The following is a 22,094-nucleotide window of genomic DNA, read 5'->3' as shown; positions in this document are numbered from 1 at the left end:
CTTGACAGACACTCCTGCTGGCCATTCCCATTTTTGACTAGGGTTCACCAACACTGCATCATGTGGCTGATGGTTGTTAGTTGCCTGGAGAGAAGATGATACTCACAGATGGTGCCCTTATTCATAATGCAATGACCTACACCACTTGCCCCAAGCATATGCCACTCCTATACCATGTAGCAGCAGTTATGGCTGACAGCTGAGACTGCTGGAACAAAGGGTTTGTGCTATGGATACTCCCAGACACTAGTGAGACACCCAGGGGGTGGGGGAACTGCTCCCCAGCCAACCGCACTGAGCACCGGATTTGGAGACCACCCTTCATATCAGCCTGCAGTGGGAACAACAGGCAGGTACTGGGCTCAATCCTCCTGCGGCCATGTAACCAGACCATCACCTCTTCAGTAGTTGCCTCCATCTTAAGAGTCCTTGTTACTCATCTTAGGCCCCTATTCAGTAAATCCACCTAATATAAGCTTACCTTTTAGTGAGCAGAGAGAGGTAGCTAGCTGTGTTACTCTGAAGTCAGACATAAAGCAGGATAGATTTTCACCTTATAGAGAAACTCTAGTGAAGTTCAGATGCTAAAAGAATGGCCTGTGACAAGGAAGAGGAAGGTAAGGACTCAAAATTGGGAGTTAGAACATTAACACCGTTCATTACTACCTGAGGAAGTGAGCCCAGGCTCACAAAACTTCTTGCCATACATCTCTGATTTAGCTGATCTATAACAGTAGGGGCCAAACTTTTTGGTATGTGTGCCACAAACTACCCTACACCCTCCCCAAATACCACTTCAGTACCTTCTTCTGTCCTGTCTGTCACTGTGCTGCCTGTCCCCTCCTCTGACTACTGTTTGTCACACACACACAGGTTGCTTGTGCAACTAGTGGCACTTGTGCCACAGGTTGGCCACCCCTGGTTTCTCTAAGCAGAGAAGTGCTGTGGAAGATTCTGATGAGATTTAGATTCCTGCCAAAATATGTTGTCATTATCAGACTCTTTCATGATGGCATTGGCAGTAGCTGTCATAAGCAATGGCTCAGAAGTTGATCTGTTCACTATTAGAACTGGAGCCAAGCCAGGGTGTGTAGTTGCACCAACGCTCTTTTCCATTTTTTCTACTTTCCCAAAAAGTAAATGTAGGCAGTGATATTCAGTGCTGAAGAAAATTGCCAGCAATGGCTTTGGACATCTCTGAAAGCAAGTCTTTGATGATCATGACATCAGGACTCAAACTTCTTGTTTACCAAGCTATTGTCACCTCTACCCTGTTACTGGATATGGGTGTGAAATTTGGCCAATGTGTCAGAAACACCTGAAAACTTTAGAACATTACCATCTGTGTTTTCTTTGGAAAAACTTCCATATCAGTTGCAAAGACTGATACACAAATGCAGGCATTCTGGCTCAAGCAAACCATATCAGCATTGAAACCATCTTTATATAGCACCAGCTTTGTTGAACAGCAAATGTCTTAAGAGTGCCTGACAACTGAGTGTCACAGTATGGGGTCCCTAAGGATGGTCGCGTTACCCCTAAAGCCCCTCAACCATGCCAGTTTGACTTGCTGGGCACCCTCAGTTCTCACCTGCCACATCTTGATGGATTTATAGTATAGGGAGGCTGCTTTTAAGTCCTCTTGGACACGGTTTACGTGGGTTCCCAGACCCCTTGTGGGTCCTGCTTCAGAATAGATGTCACAGGACACCCCAGCCTTATGGGCTATATGTGTGGCTCCAACCGCCCCTTTACCAAGCCCCATGCCCCAAGCCTCGCAGATGGCATTGACGTTGTTCGGTCTGGGCCTTGGTATGAATTGGCCCCCTTGTCCTCTCTGGGCTCTCCACAGCCCTGTCTCTGCGCCTCACTGGTGCCTGGGCTCTCCACAGCCCCCAAATGCCACACCCTCGCTGGCACTGGGGTCTGTGCCCCAAAATGCTGCACCCTCACTGGCGCCAGGGTCCCCACACTGCAGTGGGCCCCCAATGAGGCCTCCTCCTTCCCCAAATAGGCTCACCCAAACCATCGGTATTATAAACAGAAATCAACGTGCAAGCCCCAAGGCTATAACATAACTCAAGCTACCCGGCTAACATAATTCGAGCCACACAGGGCGTGCTGTGTCCCTCAACAGTACTGGAAGCTGCACCTGCAGTCAGGCCTCTCCCCTTTGCTTCCTCTGGGAGAGCTCCTTCCCCCTTGGCTGCTGGCAGAGAACTGCCTTCCTGGCTTCAGCCATGGGGGTTTATATATGAGCCAGGCCCTGCCCCTTCCAGTCAGCTGACCGCTGGCAGGTGTGGGCCAACTAGCTCATCCTGGCTGCCCTGGCAAACAGTAGCTGGGGCTCCCAACTGACTGCAGTTCCAGCCCTTAAAAGGAGCAGGACACCATAGTGTCCTGCGACACTGACTACCAAAACAGGTCCTGTACTCTCTGTTCACCAATGTTAACTGCTCTAGAGGTGAGCAAAGAAGAAATCCAAGGATATTTTGAAGGCCGATCTGAAGAAATCCAATGTTAACATCAACAGTGGGAGACTCAAGCACTGAACCATCATCAGTGGCACGACTATGTATAATAAGGCATTGATCATTTTGAACAAACTCACCTCACTTTGGAGGCAGATAGAAGAGAGAGACAAAATGGTAGGAGTTGTAACCCAACATCACCAGGATCTACTACTTCCTGGAACTACTTGCTACATCTGCAATTGAATGTGCAGATCTTGGCTAGGCCTCCTCAGTCATCTATCACTAATGTCTTCCTTTCTTACTGGAAGACTATCATCCTTGTATCAAGGAACTGCCTCTGCCAACAATAAGGTGCAAATCTACTCTACCTTCTGCCTTACCTTTAAAGACATCCCTATATAGTATCTAGTAAAGCATATGATTTCAATAGGACTTGCACATACTTTCTTGAGTGGTTTTATTGAATCAGAACTATAAAAAGCACTTCTGCAAAGCAACATGCATATTGTAGTGTAGATGTAAAGCATTAGTGCTTTTAAAACAGAACATTTTACACACACTCTGACACCAACATCCGTTCACCAAACACAAGTAATGTAACTGTTTTCCTTAGTGTAATGATATTTTAAATAGAGAATTTTTAAGGCAATCTTAATTACTCTCCTAGTTCGAATGATGAGAATCACTATGTTTTTCACATAGTAAGAAATCACTATGATCACATAGTGATACAGGTACATTAAATTTAAAAAAATAATATTGTATTATAAATCCAATGAATATGACAATCTGTGAAAAGTAAGTGTAAATATAGTAGTTATCATTTTGTTCCTCCAACATGTGAAACACTTGCATGGACACATTGCCTAATAAGGAGACTGGGAATAATTTTTAAGCACTGTCCTTTATCACAGCTGAACATTTGTTGAAGTGTTTTATCTTTTCCTACTCTAGGTAGTGCAGCTCAGGTTCTAAAAGAATGGAATATGACAGGGAAAAAGAAGGTAAGGACTCACTATTGACAGTTAAAACATTTAGCACCATTCATCAGTATTCTGTGGTGTTGAGCAGTATGAGTATTGCCAAACCTTTGTGTTCATTTACTAACATGATAAATGGCTCAATCCACATGTGTTTTCCAAAGCTTCAAAGTAAATTTGTGCTTTATTTTGTAATCCAGCTCTTTTGTTGTTATGTCTCTCATCTCCTATTGTTATAGAGTTTTCTGGACAGCTGGGTTCACACATAGAAAACAGGCTTTAGAAATAAAAAATTCTTCCCCAAATAACATACATACACTGCAAAAACACCTTTAGTGTGCACCTGTGTTTCTGCTGGCAACTGCCGTTTACAATCTCCCACAACCACGCATACATGATAGCAGGTTAATAGCATCCATGAATGATCTGTGTTGGGGTGTGTGGGTAAGGATGCTAACCATGTCAGAACGTGTAACATCAGCATGAAGGTCATGCTCCAGACATTTAGGCCAGCCCCTTACCACCAGATTGTTTTTCTGAGACTTTGTTATGAAGAGTGTGCAGAGCAGCCTGTCCGTGGGGTGCAGGGAGAGCCACAAAAAGATAAGCCAGCTTCTGCTGCCCCGTAGATTTTCTCTTGATCACCTGCCACTAGGAGTTCCACTGGTTTTATTTCAAACATATGATAAAATGACAGTGAAAACATACTAAGTAACCGCATCACTCAAGGAACAGGGACATCCCGGGGGAGGCACAAATCAGGGTGACCGCCCCGGGCCCCGCACTTTGGGGGGGCCCATGGTGCCAGGTGGAGCAGCCAGGGCCCCTCTTGCAGGGCCCACCTACTGCTGGTGACTGCACTGCTGCTGCTTCATGTCTGGCTGTTTGCCTCCCCCCACTGCCACTGGCTTCTTTGCATCCGGGCCCTACACAGGCTGATTTGCCCCAGGCCCTGCACCCTGCTAGGGTCATCTCTGCAAGGAATTATACATGTAACTAGGTTACTGCTTTGTGGGTTTGTCTTTGACAATTGCAGACTGCTTAGCTAGGCTGACTACAACCCTTTGGGGCAGCAACATAATTCAGAGCAGGTGCTATTATCATTTAAAAATAAAAATATATGTAGAGAAAAGAATATTGTTCAGGGTTGCAAATTCCACTCATATTTTCAAACTATTTAGACAACCAGTCAAACAGATACATTGTATTGCATGGTATATCATAGCCTGTAAATGTCATTACAGGGAATATAATTTATGAGGCATTTTTCAAAACTAAAGAGTATGGACAGCTTACTGCTTTTATTTTCAGTTGTGACCTGTGCTAAATAATGTCTCTTATCTCCCAATATTTCTCAATTTAGAACAATAAAAGAAAAAGAAGCAAATCTAAACAGTATCAAGGCAATAAAGATGCTAAAGATAAAGATGATGGAACTGAAAAGGTATCTCTAGAGCCCCATGGGATATATGGCTGCCATTTGAATGGATGTGATAAAGATACCTCTTCAAGTGACTCTGCCAATGAGAAATCAGAAAAGATGTCTCATGAGGACAAAAACCCAGGATTTGCAGATGTAATACAGATGCATCCAGAAATTGCAGGTCAGTATATTTGCAAAAAATGTTATTTGTAAATTTGACTTAAAAGAATGAATTAGGCAGCTGTGTTTGGATAAAAGCCCTCATTTTGCAAGGAAAACCAAGCAGGTAAACCCTGGTGCTGATACAATTCTCCTTGCACTATGGAGATTCAGACATTCTTATCTCAGAAGAAGGACTGTTAGGTTTGCCTCAATATCAGGTAGTGTAACAGACTGCAGAAGCAGAAAAGTCTATGGTGAGAGAGAGAGGGAGACAGAACTGTATCCCCAAAATAAATAAAATGATTGGGATTTTAAGGGTGTCATGGAATGTGCAACATTCCAAGAGCCCTTTCCAGTTTTATTTGTATTCTCTAGAGATTCTCCCTAGCAAAACTCCTAGAATTTAACTGGGATGAGCTTCTCGATCTACTGGTGGGAGATTCAGTCTTTCAGTTTCTCATTTACTGGACATGTTTTTTGTACCCAGGATTTGAATGCTGATCTGGAACTGCTGGAGGCAATAATGAAATCTGAAAATTCCCCTTTCCTGAGGCTTTTTTAATGTTAAAGTTTGTTTTCTGAAACATCAGTGAAAACTAACTGCATCCCCTGGGAAGAATACTCGATAAATGGTTCCCATTCTTTTTTTTACATCCTCCATCAAGTTCATGTGTATTTTAAATTGTATGCCTGACAAATATATGTTTCAGAATTTAGCAGATTGCATTAAAGAGTTTTCCTTGGAGCCCATTTTTCATGATTACAAACCTACTTCTTAAATGAAACTTTAAAGGTTTATGTTACATGCATAGTTGCCCTGAAATTAATTCTCTGCTGCTTCTAGAACGCTTTGATGGTGGTGCCCACCTCTGGTCAATTAGACACAAAATCCAGCAGAACTTCTGAGTACAACTAATTATCATAAATGAACTGTAGTCTGAGAAAGAGATTAATGACTGAGATTCAGTAATTGTTCTTTCATATTTTACCAAGAATATATTTCACCAATATGTTCAACTTTTCACCAATATGTTCAATTTTTCCCCCTCCAAAATTCCACAGTTCCATAATGTTAACATAATTATTTTTTATTCTGCAATATGTAAATATACATGTTTTATTTTCTTTATAATATCTGCCACAGAATATCAAACTACCTTGGTCAATGTCTTGGAGTTGTTATCTCAACTGGTATTTTGAAAGGTGGAGCAGGGCAAAATATCCTTTTCTTCTCCAGTGTGGATTGTGCCTTGCTCCCATGCACACCTGCTTGTACAGTGACTGGGCACTGCCCTTGCCTCTTTGAAGAGCTCTAGAAAGTTTATCTTGGGCCTTTGGAAGAGCACAAGTGCCCTAGATATACATGACCAAGAGGGCATGTGAGGGGGGCTTGAGTGTCCAGGAACTGTTCTGAAAGGTGATAGAGCAAAATAGTTGTGCTGTTTGGGGATGGAGCATGTGTTATTAATAATGTAGTGTGTGGGACAATGGGTTACGTATTTGTGTCTCCCTGACCTGATGCAGAAAAGTTGTATGTTAGAACTGCAAAAAAAAATGTCACAATTCTTCTGGCTTGGTACTGAAGTACATGACATTGATGTCACATTTTTATTCTAAATTTGTGTTTTAAATTCTGAAGTGGTAAGAGTTTCTCCTATAGTTCACTTTCTACTTAAGCATGAGAAAATAAAAGCTCTGTGTTTACGCCATAGAAAAAATGCAATACTATATTAGCATTTTAGGGTCAAATAAGCTCTCGTGTGTGTGTGTCTATATGTATGAAGTTAGAAGAACTGTATGAGCCAAAATGTTGAGTATGATCTCTTAGAGGTCAGCTGCCACACTCCTGTGGCTTCTGATGAAGACAAATGATATGTGTTGAAGTGCTGGAAAGCATCTGAGAATTCTGTCAAGCATTACTAAGTGTACTGCTTTCAAATGTGCTCCTTTTATATTAACGTCTCTTTTGTTTTGTTTTTCCTTGTCTTTTTTTATTTTTTTCCTATCAGTGTGTGTCAGAGGGTGCTGTCATACCTAAGCTCTGATGTTCGCAGTGTGTATTTCCATTGGGGTGTAGAGGAGAGTAGCATGGTGCTCACTGTCCCTAGCTTAGGTTTGCTGATATTCTTCTAGTGTAATAATCTGTTTCACTCTGTCTGAGGTGCCTTATGCTGTTGTTTTTTGCGGAACACATTTTACCAAGAGTTGTAATATAACAGACTGCAGATTATAAAGGAGAAGGCTTAGAATGAAGGTGGGTTTCCTTGCTGTGTATTTTTCTGGCCATTACGTGACACAACAGGCAGATGTGTCCTGGCCTTTAGTGACGTGCTGCATAGTGATGCGGCTGGGCACCTGGGGCAGCTGCAAAATGGGTCAGTGGCAACTTTCAGCAGCTGCTACACAGCCATTTTTTTTCCATCCCTTTCCCTCCCTCTTCCCCTCTTCTTCCCTCCCTCAATCACCTTGCCCTAATTATGCCAATGACATTTGGCACTTAAATCTTGGCCTGACTTCTCAGGTTCCACTAGCTCCTGCTTGGTGCAGCTGATACTAGGGAAACTACAGCACAAACTTCCTCTGTCAAGCATCAGTGTTCCCAAAGATTCTGCACTGCTCCATGCCTGCTGCATCCTGAACTGGGAGAAGTAGAGCCATGTTTAGGCACTGCTGCACTAGGGTAGTGAGCTCTGCTGAATGACAGTCCTCGTTTGCTAATTAGCCCAGGTGCTGCACCACATGAACATGGCTATACTGCTTCTAGTTCAGAAGATAGCACATGTAGCATGGTATGTTTAAGGTTGCTGCTGCCTAGCATACTAAGTTTTCAGAGTAGACATATCCTGAATCATCCCTTATCCTGCCTTCAGTCTAGGGAGAGGTCTGGGTCCCAGCCAAAATCCAAAGTAAATCAGAATAACTACTCTTAAGTTATACCATTTCTTTGAAATCTTCTGAAGATCTCCAGAGCTATTCCTGATCCCTTTTTTGACTGACGTGAATTGATCACCAGCTCTATAGTCTGAAATTTGCTGTTCAGAGTCCCTGCAGTACTGGGTTATGATGTCCAAGTAGTTTCCTATATACCTTCCAGTCTGCTTGGATGTAATAACTGACGTTTTGGGACACTGTGCTCAGCCTCAAGTTGTTGCACTTTGATGGCCTGGATATTGGGTAGCTGAACAACAATGATACACAGCCACCTCCCTACAGGTTAAGAAATTCTTATACAGGAAATATTCCACCAGGAAGACCTTAGAATGGAAAGGACTCTGCATGGCAACTCAACATAATGTTGATGCAGTGCAGGCTCCAGAGCTGAAGTTCTTGCAGTGTGAGGCTCCTGAAATGCATGGGATTAGTCTTTAATTTCTGTGAGGTTCACTTTGCCACAGTATCTCATTTAGGTACAGTTGTACTCTTACCTTCTCACACTCAAGCACTATTTCTTCTTCTTTTTCTTCACACCTTCAGTCAAAGGCGTAACTCCCTTGTGAAGTCTCAACAACATCCTTCTAAAAAGTTTATGGAACCTCACTTTGAACCGCTATTAGGTTCTCAATATACCACCTCGCCATCAAGACAGTCTCCCTTATCTCCACATGGACTGTCATAAGGTTTTGAGCTGTTATGGCTGGGCTACTTTACACATCCTTCTGCAGATAAAAAGTAGCTGAAACCATTCATAGGATTTATCTCTAATGGGGGGTGGTCTCAGAATTCTTCCTGAAGCAATCCACTCATTAATCTTCCCAAAGCTGCATTTGATAGGAGAGGAGAGAAAAAGTACCATATGTTGGATGACTTTAGAGGCGTGGCACTCAACCTTTTGGCCCTATAGGCCAGATGAGTGGCACAGGGCCAATCCAAGGGCCAGATTGGACTCCACATTCTAGGATCAGGCCCAGCACAGCCTTGACCAGCCCCCATGCTTTGAGCTTGGGCCCTGGGGCTCCATGCCAGTTCCACCTGGCCTCTCGTGCTGGGATTGGATCCTGAGGCTTCATGTACCAAAATCTCGCACTGTGACCGGCAGGGCTTCTCATGGACCTGTGGGGAGCTCTGCATGTCAGATGACATATTGCCAGGGGCTGGATCTTGCCTGCAGGCTGGGGGTTGAGCACCTCTGCTCTAGACCTTGCTGTGTGTCCTCAGCAGGACCAAGGTTTTGAGGTACTATCACTTTGGTTTTTTGACTTTATGTGGCATATTTGAAGGACAAATTTTCTGATTGCAGAGAATCTTGAAGTGTATTTCCACTTGCTGTCAATTAGCTGCTGAGCTTCTCCCTTTGAATATATGGAAGAAGAAACTACAGTAATTATGGTTCTTCACAGTATTATAGTCTACAGATCCCCATTTTTTAGAAGCCTCAAGAACATGGGCTTTGAAATGTAATGGAAGTAAAAGCAGTTTAAAGCCACCTATTCCTTTATGAACTTGCTTGGGAGTATGAGGATATATAGAGTGCATCCAGAACCCTGACAGGTAGTTATCAGAAAAAAATGCATCTTCCTGCACATGACATACTTATGTATCTACTGCAATCAACACACACTGCAACAGCTTAAGGAACCATAGTTTAATGGAAAAGTACCTGTTCTTGTTATGCCATTAGTGCTGCTCTGAGACTTCAGGAGCTGACCCACTGAGCACCAGCTGCCTCTCTCAAACATAGTAAAATAATGCTTTCCAGTGGTTTACAGGCATTGCATCCAAACCCCAGGATGCTAGATAGGCTATCTACACTTTGTCTTATTTTTGTGCAACCCGGATTAGGCCTTGTACACTTAAAGTACTTATAACTGAACCATTAGTAAAATGGGAGTAGGGGATTCCACTGTAGTTGAAGCATTATGTGGGGACAATTAAAAGTGCTGTGTAGTCTAAGCAGCATCTCCTTCCCTTTTCAGAGAAAGGCTTAGAAAGGCTTAGCCAATGAACACTTCTTTTTCTCCTCTTAACTTACCAATTTAATAAGTGACCTAATAGTGTGTTTAGAGGCATTTTTCCGCAGCCTTACTACCTAGTGGTGTGTTCCAAAAAATTTCAGATTTAGTAAAGCCATACCAAGTCAGTAGACAAAAGAGAAGCTTTCAAGTAAAACCAGGTGATTTGGGAAGTGACACAGATGGCAAAGTAGAGGGTAGTTTTAACTAATACATAACCAACAAAAGCATGGTGTAAAGTGGGTATGGGGGGTTCTGTACTCAGAAGTGCTCTCTTTCAGGTGAGATGTAAAATTGAGTTATGGATTAATTAGAGACCTCCATGGTCTTATTCCAAAGGTATAGATGTTAACAATTGTACTGAAACCTCCATAATCTAAATGAATGTCCTACGAAAAAGCTAAATATCAGCTCTTACAGCCACTCAGCCCCTGTCAGTTAATACTAAAAAGAGAATTTAGGTACCATCTTTACCACACTATAGTATTTTTATAGATTTAAGTGGAACTGAATACACAAATGCCATCTTAATTCCCACTTTTAAAGTTGTTTTTCATATAGGGAAATTCTGCTAATTCCCCCAAAACACCAAGACAGCTTTTCCTCTTCCAGCAAAGTGCTCTGTCAAGACATTTTTTTTTTTTTAGATTCTGAATGTCAAGGTGTTATAACAAGATAAAACACACATTCCATAGTCGGTAGCTCCCCTGGGGATTCAGAGTGAGTCTCTTTGGGCTGGTCCCATTACTGCCAGGTCTTGGTAAATGCTTAGCTGTTAATACATTGGAGATTACATCTTAGACTAAAATGTTAGTGTTGCAAACCCTTACAAAATACTGAACACCACTGAAGTTTACTTCTTTAGCTCTAGTTACACCAGCCATTGATTTTCCATTTGTTTGTCAGAGTCTGTGTTCCTAATCTTAGTGATATGTGTTGTGTAGCTGGTACATTCAGGGGTTCAGTGCAGACTTTTCCAATCTGCCCTAATTGTGCTGAATTGTGTTTTAGAGGTTGTGTGCTTGGCTGTATGGCTCTTCTTGCTTCTGGGCCTCAAAATGGATTGTTTGACATTTTCAAACATGATGCTGAGGTAAATAACAGATTAAGTATTTTAGTGGTAAATTGTTTTTAAACTATAATCACTGGCAAGATGACTTTAAGCTGAAAGATTTTTATTTGGCATTTTTTCAATGAGTGTTCAAAACTGCCAAATATCTTGAGTGATAATAATTTTGCATTTTAAACCAAAATCTCAAAGCACTTTGCAGCATATCCAGGATCACAAAACAAGTTGGGACAGATCTGAGGACAGAACTCAGGAGTGGTGATTCTGTCTTCTCTGCCCACTGGACTGCTAGCTGGTACTGTCTGCTGAGAAGTACTTAATCACTGAGAATGTCATGAATTGTGTAAGAAACAGGCTGTGTTAAAAGCGGTGGGGCTTAACCTTTTTTCCTCCATGGGCTGGATAGGCAGTGCTCAGTCAGTCATCAGGTCAGATCCAGCTGGTGAGCTAGATCCAGTGTGCAGGGTGGGCACAGTGGACCCCAGTCCAGCTGCCCAGAGAGGGACCCGATCCAGCCATATGGAGGGAGGGGGCCAGCCTGACACCATTTGGACCACAGGGGGCAAGGGGTATGGATCAACCTTGACCTGGCCACTCTGGGCTTGGGAATTTGTCAGCAGGGGAAGGCTAGCAGTATTCATTGCCATTGCTCCCCTGCTGCCAAATTTTGCAACCCATGAGGAGCCCTGCAGGCCAGATACTGTGGCTCTCTGGGCCAGATCTAGCCTGCATGCCAGCGGTAGAACAGCTCTATTTTAAAGCAAAAGCTGCGTGAAGAATAGTAACTGAAACAAACAGTGACTTGTTCAAGGTTAAATGTAGCCTGGTCAAGGTGGAGCTCATGGCTCCTGCTCCTGAGTGCCAGCTGCTACTTCTGAACTGAGATGCATTACACTTTTCATAATTATAACTGTGAAGGCCTGATATTTCTTGCTTCCTGAGGCACAAATACAAGCTTTCTAAATTAACTGTTTTCATGTGTGTTACTTTTTTTCCCCTTTTTCAATACACTTTTTAATCCCTTATAAACAGTAAAATGATCAGAACACTCTGCATACCACACCTCAGTATTAGAAACATCTACCTCCCTGCCCTTTCCACTTTGTGAATTCAAAATTGCAGACTTGATTTTTCTCCTTATTCTTCCAGCCTTATGATGTTGTCATGGTTACAGAGAAAGACATCTCAGGCTGTTTTCAGTCCCAGCTGAGTGCTTCTTTAGATCATAGGCCTACTTCTTGCCCCTTGCTCTAGGTCAGAGGTCAGCAGCCTACGGCCCACAGGCTGGATCCAGCCTTTGAGCCTTTTATCTGGCCTGTGGAGTTACTTGTGTGGGGGGTCTTTTCCAGTGAGGCACCCGGTCACCAGGGATAAGCACTGATGACAGCACTGCTCAGAGGTAGTGGTGGCTGTGGCTGTGGCTGTGGCAGCACCATGAGCTGGATTGGAAGGACCCTGCACTCAAGCTAAGCTCTGTTAAAACTCACCCCCAACTACAAAATGCTGCTTATCCCTGCTCTGGTGACCTACGCTGTCTAACCAACCTGAGACTGGATCTCAGGGCCTCAGCCCTGTTTTACGAGCCATGTTGGTCCAGTAACTTCAACTGTTTTTGATATCTCTTAAGCATTTTTTTCTCCAGGGGCCAGTGAAGCTGCTGATTCAGAAAAAGAGCATCTTTAAAACAAAGTAGCATTTAATTCACAATGGGAATCCAGCTTTTTGGAATACAGGTTAACACAACAAAGAGTCCTTTATGCAAATGTTCTTAAGCTTCACGTTTTTATCTACAGCTGGGATAGGCCCTGTGTATTCCCATCCCCAGTTAAGTGAAACAGGGTGCTCTACTCTTACCAGGCTCTTTCTTTCTGTGTTTCCTTGCTTGCCGGTCAGCTTTCATGGCCTCTCTCTGACCAGTGACCCCTTCTTCCTGATGCCAACATCTTTGTGCACTGGGACCCCTTTATTATAGGCTTTCAGCCCTAAGAATGGTAAAACATACTTTCTCATTCAAAGGGGAGCATTGCAGGAAACTTCATCCCAATTTGTCTTGCCAGTTGCTACTGCTATCTTAACACCTCAGAAGCTATTGAATCCAGGTGTCTTACCTTTGCCTGTGTTTTATTTCCTTTTTGTTACCCAGTTTTCAGCCACTTATGATTTAACTAAATGAATTCAGTCAAGGAAATATCACATGGGTAATCTGATGGGCTATCATAATTATAAAAAGACACAAACTCCTTTGTTCTGCATAGCAGTCTTAGTATTGTCTGCTTCTGTCCCAAGGTATTTGAGGAACGGCTAAAATTAATAAAGTACATAGCTTCTGGGGTGAGATATTTTTACCATATCAGTACAGAAAAGTCAGTTCACTTTATCCTTTTTCTTCAGACTGCTGAATTACAAATATATAGATCAGTTTTTAATGATAGAGCCAATCAAATTCTGTCCTGTTACTAGTTCACGATTCTGTAGAATGTCTGGGTGTGAAAGAGAAACCTTATTTTACCAGTGTATAAACATGATACCATCCTGATCCAAAAACAATGAATCTTTTCATAGTCTGTAATTCCCAATTCATAATTTTATGTTCTCTTGCAGACAAAGGACTAGAGCATAAAAGAGTAGGAGTGGATTTAAACCACAAGTCTATAAATGGAACAGAACAGTGTGATACTTTTCAATCATCAGTTCAACCTCACCATAATCTAGGCAGGCCAAAGTCAAAAGCATCTATAGTTAAGTCATCAAACCCAGCAGCCCATCTTGAAAAAAAACCAGATGATTCAATCAAGAAAAGAGGTAAATGTAATTTTTTATCACTCTTTGAACTGTGAGGTGAACAGATTTGTGGTGCATAATCTGAGGACTGCAGCTAGATGAACTGGTAGGAGGAGGAGGGGGAAGACAATTCATTAAGAAAATAATATAGGGATAGTATCACTTTCTACATCAGAACTGTAAGTGGGTTTTCTTTTCTCATCTTCATTCGAAAGATTTCATAGATTTAAAGGGTCTGATCCAGATCTCCTGTAAATCAAGGGTAATTTCAGTAGTGTTAGGTAAATTGTTCTGGTTTCAGTAAAAACAGAATGAAACCCAGCATAACTAGAATGAACAGGAATATCTGTAGTCCATTTGAAATGCTTTTACCAAAGAAAAACTTGTTTGCAAATGTAGGAAAATGTTGTCAATGTCCAATACTGATAATTCTTATTATTTTGATTTGGGGCTGAATGTCATCATATGTTTTAGGATATTAAAAGCATAGAAAAACTAACAGTGAAATCTGGGCACTGTTGGAGTCCCTAGCAAAAGTCCTATTGACTTCAGTACATAATTTTATTTAAGACATTATAAAAATAACTTTGAGAGGTTTTTTTTCCACCAGAATATTCAGCAATCAGGTTGCTCATGTTTGTACTATTTTTGTTTTGCTTTAGGTCCAAACATTGAAAAATCAGTTAAAGATTTGCAGCGTTGCACTGTTTCTCTAACCAGATACCGCATGATGATCAAAGAGGAGGTAGATAATTCAGTGAAGAAGATCAAAGCTGCTTTTGCTGATTTACACAGTTGGTAGGTAAATCAGTAGGGGAAGATATCACTATATCCTGGGCACATGCAATCCACAAGCATCAGAGGAAAATTTTGTTTAAAGCGTATTTGTGAAGAGCATATATTATAAATCAGGAAAGTTACAATATCAGTGTTTATTCCTTCAGATTTTAAAACAGTGAAAAAAAAACCAAAAACCCTGAAACAAAGAAAGCATAGAATAGCATGTTCTAACAGTAAAACAAAACATGAATGGATTTTTCCAAAGTTTTCCATCTTGAGGTAAGTCTGATCTATTGAGCTCCATGAGACCAGAGTTAGGCTACAGGTAACAGCTCTTTAAAATCCCATTTGCAGTTCTCTTGAAGTTCTGCCAAAGAGCCAATATGGCATGAATCAAAACCTGTTGACCAGAAGACCAACGACATTATTTTAACACTGACTCACTGAATCCAAAGGACATTTAATCTTGAAAGGAAAATATCCGTATTACTAAATTATTCAGTATTCTGTCATGTTTAGTTCATTAATTACTGGTCCTAGCAGTGCTCTTCCTTTGACAGTTGTACTTTGAGTTCAGTGAAATATTGTGTTTTTTACACTAGTTTAAGTGAGAGCAGTCAGGCCCAAAGACTTTGGTAATGTATGCAAAGGAGGGTGAATACATTACATAACTTGCTTTGCCAACTTACAACTTTCAGACTGCAGTTTGACAAGACTGGTTTTACCATACTGGTATTACTACAGAATCATACAGACATAACAGTCGTCTCATAACAACTTGTATCAGTATCCTTTGATATCATACAGTTGTTAGAGATGTCTTTGTCCACAGATGTATACAGGTAAAGATGGATTAATTAACAACTGCAGCACTTCCAGTTGTTTCAGTTTTGCAGGGATTTTAGAAACATGAGAGAATAATATGCTCATGGTATTTTCTAGGAAGGCTTTTAACAATTTGCCTAAGAAGGCTGACAGCATGAGTCTAATTTTCAGCTGTGTTTTTGCCCACCCTGCCTTGTTATGCTGATGGGTTCAGCAAATAATTAATGTAATTTGTATGTCTAGCCACCTAATGGGCAGTCACAGTCACTTAGTTAGATCTCTAAATTATTGTGAGTGTATAAAGAGGGCCAGAGCTTTAGCGTCTGTCTTTGTGAGTCCACCCCCAAATACGTGTTTGTGTGTCAGGGTCTTGGCAGATTAAAAGATATGACTATTCCCTTCTCTATTTTTTTAGCATATAAAATGCTGCTGTGCTGTCTGTCACAAATGTGTAATAAAAAATAATCACAGTCATCAAAGTTTAGTTAAAGTGATAAGAAACTAGTTCAAAAGACATTTCAGGCTGAGGTGGAGGATACTTGCCGTTATACAGGGCCATATATGGTTCTTGCAGGATTCAAACAGATTTGGACCTGGTCTGGATAATTTGACTTTGGACATGAAACATTTTCTTTAAAGAAAAAAAAAGAAGTTTATACTACATAGTAAGTGGGTGCCTGTGACAAGGGTGACTTCCAGGCCCAATGTTAGTATGGACCTGCCCCTGTCTTTGGGCAAACCACCCACCTTGCTCTTCTGCCACGCCTTCTTGTTAAATAATCAAGATGTTAAGTAGGTGGGAGGCTGCCCTTTGAGTGCCCCACTTGAAATGAGCCAATGTTTACATGCTGCAACCACCCCTTACATGTCCCATGCCTCACAGATGTTCCCTCCAGTGGTTTGCACTGGGTTCTTCCTTTAGATAGACAAATATACAAACATACACAAACACACACTGGGCCCCTGGCCCCACATACTGGGCTTATGGGCCCCATCTTCCACCTTGTGGGGTTCAGGAGGCCACAGCCATGCCTGGCCCCTTCTCAGGGCCTCTGCAACCTCAGGTCTCACAAGGAGCCTGAGTACTGCTCCAAGTCCCTCCACTGACCTGGGCCCTGCCTCAGGACTCCCATGAGCCTGGGCTCCCCACGTGTAGGTTGAACCCACCAGGGATGTGAGGGCTGGGGTTTTCAGGCACCCCTCCTTGCCTTTCACCAGGAAGGTAACTGGCCTGGCATTTCTGGGGAGCTACCCTGCCACAGGTAGCTCTACCAAGCCACTGTTCCTCAGCAGGGTGCAGTTTCAAGTCATACCCAGGACCAATGAGGCCTCTTCCTTCCATATAGCCTCACCCTTGCCTCCAAGTGTTCCAGGAGCAGCTCAGCCTAATGTTGCCTCCTTGGCTGCTCAACCCAAACTGCTGCCTTTCTAGTCTAAGTTTGAAAATGGCCACTGCAATCAGCCACCTGGTGGCTGCCTGCTCCAGCCCTTAAAGTGACAGAGCACTAAAGCTGCTCTGTCACAGTGCCAAAGAGCAGCAGTTTTAAAAAGGTAAAATGCATTATTTCTAGGTGAACTAAGTCTATGGGTACTATATGCAAATTGCTACAGTTATATTTATTTCAAGGTCAGTTTTTTTCAGATTTGTTCTTCCCTTCCATGTGCTCAGGAGGAGGAGGGTCTGACAATAATGTGGGGAAGGGGATGGGGGAAGCCAGGCAGACCCTGCTGTGCCTGCAAGTCTCTGCCAGAGCTCCAGAGTGCCAACCAGGGAGCAGAGGTGGGGGCCAGCTCTACTGTGGAGCAGAGCACCCCCCCAGCCCAGGGAGCATGCTGGGATGCTGTGGGTGTCTGGTTTATCTTAAACTAGCAAGGGTTCTAGGACAGACATTGCATAAACCCATTTGAGCCAAATCAGTTAAATCTGATACTGCATGTCACGGGTGGGGTCCTCCAGGAGGGCCGTGATCTCCTTAAGACCCCTTCCCCCGTGCCAAGCCAGTCCAAGGGCACCCTCCGATTCTCGCCCGCCACGTCTTTGATGTTTAAATCAGTTTGGGAGGCTGCCTTACGCCCTCTTGGACACGGTCCATCGGGACCTCTGTCCCCGTGGACTCCCAGGCCCCTTGTGGGTCTTGTCCTGTAAATGGGTGCTTTGGGGGCACCCTAGCCTTAGGGGCTACGCGTGGCTCCAACCACCACTTATACCATGCCCCAAGCCTCGCAGTTGGAATAGACGTTGTTCGGTCTCTCTGTCAGCACTCATGCCCGTCTCTCCAGGCCTCCTCTGTACTGCCGCCCCCTGCTGGGGGCTCTCTGTGCCCACTCCCGGCCTTCTCTGTGCTGTCGCCCTCTCTCCGGGCCTTCTTAAGAACGCCACCCCCCTCCTGGGGCCGTCTGTGCTCACTCTGGGCCTTCTCCATTATGCTGCCCCTTTCCTGGGCTCTCTGTGCCTACTGGGGCCTTCTCAATCAAGCTGCCTGTCTCTTGGGCTCACCGCACTGCTACCCCCTTTCTCCGGGGCTCACTGCACTCACATTTGGGCTTCTCAACCGCCCCTCTCTGGGGCTGGGATCGATGCAACCCACATGCTGCGCCCTTACTGGCACTGGAATCCCCACGCTACTGTGGGTCCCATATGAGGATGCTGCACCCTCACTGGCGCTGGGGCCCCCACACCACTGTGGGTCCCTATGAGGCCTCCTCCAACCCCTAATAGCCTCACCCAAAACACCAGTGTAACAACAAAGCAAAACACAAACTCAAGCCTCTTGGCTACAACTTAAACATAAGCCGCCTGGCTATAACAATGTTGCTCGGACCTCTTAGAGCTGCCACCCTTTACTCAGCTGAAGCTGTACCTGCAGTCAGGCTGCTTCTCACATCTTTGCTTTGAGAGCTCCTGCCTCTCTGGCTACTGGCAAGGAACTGCTAGCCTAGTCTCAGCCCCTGGGCTTTATGAGGGCCAGGCCCTGCCCCTTCTGGTCAGCTGACCTCCTGGTTGCCCCGGGCAACCCACAGCTGTGCTCCTTATTCCCTGCCAGGGCTCTTTCCCTGGCAGTTTCCCTTCTCTAGGAGCAGGGCACCTCAGTGCTCTGAGACACTGCATTCAACTAGGTTTATCTCAAACCAGTTTCAGCCATTTTTAAACTGGTTTATGTGCACTGAACATCTGTTCTGTTACAGGTTTAAACCAGTTTCTAACCACTTAAGCCAGTTTATGTGTAATGTCTGTCCCTAGCCTGTATATTCCCCTTTTATATTAACTGTCTGTCCCCACTGAAGTCAGAATTAGAGCTCTCATTGACTTCAGTGGGAGAGGATCAAGTCTTTTGGGTTTTCCAGAATCTCTTTCTGATACGGAAAGATGCGTCTTCCTCATCACTGGCTTACCAGTAACACCAGGAATGAAGCATTTCAGAGATGACTTCATATGGCTTCTTTTGCCGCTGGGCAACAAACCAGTTACATTATTACTAAAGGAAATTATCATCACATGTGGTGAGATTTTCAACAGATTCTTTTAGGTTTTTCTTATCTTTAGCAACAGAAACTCTAGAGCCAAGAATGGCAACTGCTGGAGGAAGTCTCATGTCTCTGGTTGCCTCTGCAATTCTCATCATGACTTTGACTGCTGGGAGAAAATTAATCCTGAGCCAGACTATGCTGATAGTAAAAAGTCACCTACTTGGCAAAAAGGTGGGGTTTTTCCCATCTTAAATTAAAGGAGTGATAGTGAGCAGATGTGACATATACCTTCCTAACAGCTGGAGGAAATACAGCACTTATTTTCTAAATCAACTTTTGAAGTGATGGGACCAAAAAAACCCAACAAACAACTCACAAAGAGATGTTTGTTTAAAAATAAAGAAATGCCACATGTTCTTTAAAGAGCCAATTTGAAAGTTTTTGCCAGCTGGCACACTTATTCTTGAACGCAGATTGATAATGACTAGCTTTTCATTCAGTGTCTCTCATCCCAAAGGGTCCCAAAGCATTTCATAGACCAGGGTATGGTCCTTGTATTACTCTGTCGCCTTGCTATGTAGAGTATACCTGGCCTCCATGTTCTTCTCCAGCATAGATTGTGCCTTGCTCCCATGTCCTCCTGCTTGTACTGTGACTGGGCACAATCCTTGTCTCTTGGAAGAGCACAAGGATTCCAGAAGAATAATAGAAATCCTAACACATCTGGGGTAGGCAAGGCTGTGACTGGCTGAGCACAAGGGGATATATTTACTGTGGCATAGAAAAATTGGGAAGATAAGATCAACTTCCTCCTAAAAAGGAGCTCCAAGAAATCTGAGTGAAATGTATAAAGCACAAAATGAGCCACAGTTCTCATAACACTTCTTGCTAGAAAATCATTTTCACTTATCAAGCATCCACACACAAAGTCATATGGAGAGCTAAAAGGAAACATCTGCTATTTGCCCATATGGTTTGCTTCCCACCACAAATGGAAAATAATCTGTAGAAAACAGAGCCAAATTTAATTACATTGCATGCAACGCTGGCCCAGAGACAATCATCTCATCTCCTTTGTATCTCAGACATATTCATATGTCCAGCACCCTAAAAGGAGCATTAAAAACAGCAAATTCAAGACTTTTTGAAGTGTGCAAATGATATTTGAAAGCTTTATCATGTGTTCATTAGAAATTGGATCCAGAATAAAGTTGGACAAGCAAAGCCAGGCACTATTACTAGTTTATAAATGTACTAAAACAAATCCTGGGAAAAGATGAGAAGGATGTATTCCATATATAGGGAAGGAAAAAGCAGCTTCCCCACCAATTTTAATTAGAAGACTGGGGGAGGTAACTTAAAGGAGCATAGCTGTACCTGTGCTCTCTGAATAGGCTACAATAAGTAATTCTACCAGTTGTCACAGTTTCTGAGCAGCAGAATGACTCAAGCAAACCCTCAGTCTAGCAAACACTCTCACATGATGACATGCAAAGGTCTCAGTTGATTGCATGTCTTTTCTGATGAACTGTTGAATTGATATTTTTTGTGAGGGTCTTGCCTCAAATAGTTGGTGATCTGGTGGTGGTAAAACAATAGCTTTTTGGGGCCATATGTGTGCTTATGGGATGGTGCATGGGAGGCAAAACCAGTCATTACATGGATTAATTAGCCAGTATTTTTATGATGTCTTCCTACATTTTTTTGCATCCATTTCCAGCTTTTCCAAGAAATCCTCTGGCTATATTTCCAGGTTCCAGGAAGGCCTTTTGCCTTCCTTGAGACTTTGAAGTATCTTCTTTCGAGGCCCACCAGAACTGGTTTTGATGTTTATATCAATACCACCCTTACATTGTTTTCAGTAGTGTCGTTGGAATGAGGAGTATGCATAGCCTCCCCCTCCCCCCTGAAACTCTAAGGGCCCTGAGAAACCCATTCACACTTACTGCTTCAGTCACACTGGGAAGAATCCATGCTGCTGCTAGCTGTGCACTGGCATCTGTGAAAAGGAACCCAGAAAATGTCCCCTTGCAGTTACTTCTAGTACCTACTTGCTCTGGAGGGGAGCCAGTTCCTCCCCAGTGTCTCTCATACTCATGGACTTCTATATTTTTTTCCACCTACCTCTAGCAGATTCTGGCAGTTTGGGTTGTACTTCATAGCTCACGTTCACTAGCTTTTGTTTGGTTCCAAGTGAAGTGTGCAGTCCCTCTCCTTGACACTACCTTGCAGATATTAAGAGCTGATGTCTCAAATAAATAAGTGTCTTAATTTCTCTGCTTCTTCCCTTGACTGATATAGGAACTATATGTTCATGGACCTCCTGCTCAGTTTCATTCAAACAGTGTTAGTAGTATTAGAGACACTGACTTGCAGCTGATGGTTTCTAATTTTCATTGAACCTGCAGTGTTATTTTTTAAAGGTTGTCATGTTATCCTTAGAATCCAGCTCATTAGGGCCTCCAAAGCCTGCACTTACTCTCCTGCCTGCACTATCCACATGAGAGATGATGATCTTACCCACAGTAAATGCCATACCCATCCTCATCCTGCATTGTTAATCCATACCAGCAAATTGCTGGTATTACATAGATCACAACACAAGATCAGGCCCATAGTCAACAGAAGTACCACCTTGTGTTATGATCTTGTCAGCTGGGCAAGGTTATCCAGGGTGTGGAAAGGAAATTTGGTCTAATTCTTACAGCATGAAGCTGTGTTAAGAAGAGTCCATTTCAATTTCCTACTCTGCAACAGACTCCGATGTTGACCCTGGGGAAATCATTTAGTCTCTGTGCCACAGTTCTCCACCTGCAAAATAGTGACTACAGCCCTCTTCCACCTTGCAAGGGTGTTGTGGGGATAAAAACAATAAAAATAAGGAAGTGCTCAGATAAAATGGAGATGGGGAATTAACTTGCACAGCTAGGAAGGAAAACCAAATGGTGTGGTATGAAGGAATCCTAGCAGTGTGCTGATGACACTAAATAAGCACTGCTAATGGGTTTGCTAAGGCTTTTTTCATAATTCCGTAAAATCAGGAATATAATAAAATTCCTCTTGAAAAGTGGTTATTACACATTGGGCAATAGATTATTTTTCAATCTTAATACCTCATCTGTTTTTCTCTCTTGGAAATTATCAGTAGTGGGCCTGGGCTGTCCTGTGAGGTAATGTGAGATT

At 43.0% G+C, this 22,094-nt stretch overlaps 1 protein-coding gene across 9 annotated transcripts in view; it reads left to right on the top strand.

Annotated features, from left to right (window-relative positions):
* The window catches only part of SPATS2L (spermatogenesis associated serine rich 2 like), a 134,895-nt gene that overhangs the window by 76,339 nt on the left and 36,462 nt on the right, over positions 1-22,094 (top strand). For all 9 annotated transcript variants that reach the window (XM_059727218.1, XM_019492317.2, XM_059727217.1 and 6 more), the window contains 4 exons: positions 3,429-3,478; positions 4,818-5,058; positions 13,659-13,859; positions 14,501-14,636. In XM_059727218.1, the coding sequence (XP_059583201.1) occupies positions 3,429-3,478; positions 4,818-5,058; positions 13,659-13,859; positions 14,501-14,636 (628 nt within the window). The remainder of the gene's footprint in view (positions 1-3,428; positions 3,479-4,817; positions 5,059-13,658; positions 13,860-14,500; positions 14,637-22,094) is intronic.

This window comes from Alligator mississippiensis, chromosome 4 (genome assembly GCF_030867095.1).
Source record: "Alligator mississippiensis isolate rAllMis1 chromosome 4, rAllMis1, whole genome shotgun sequence".
In the NCBI taxonomy this organism is placed as follows: domain Eukaryota; kingdom Metazoa; phylum Chordata; order Crocodylia; family Alligatoridae; genus Alligator; species Alligator mississippiensis.
Note: the sequence above shows the minus strand (reverse complement) of the source record. Positions and strands in the feature narration are given on the sequence as shown.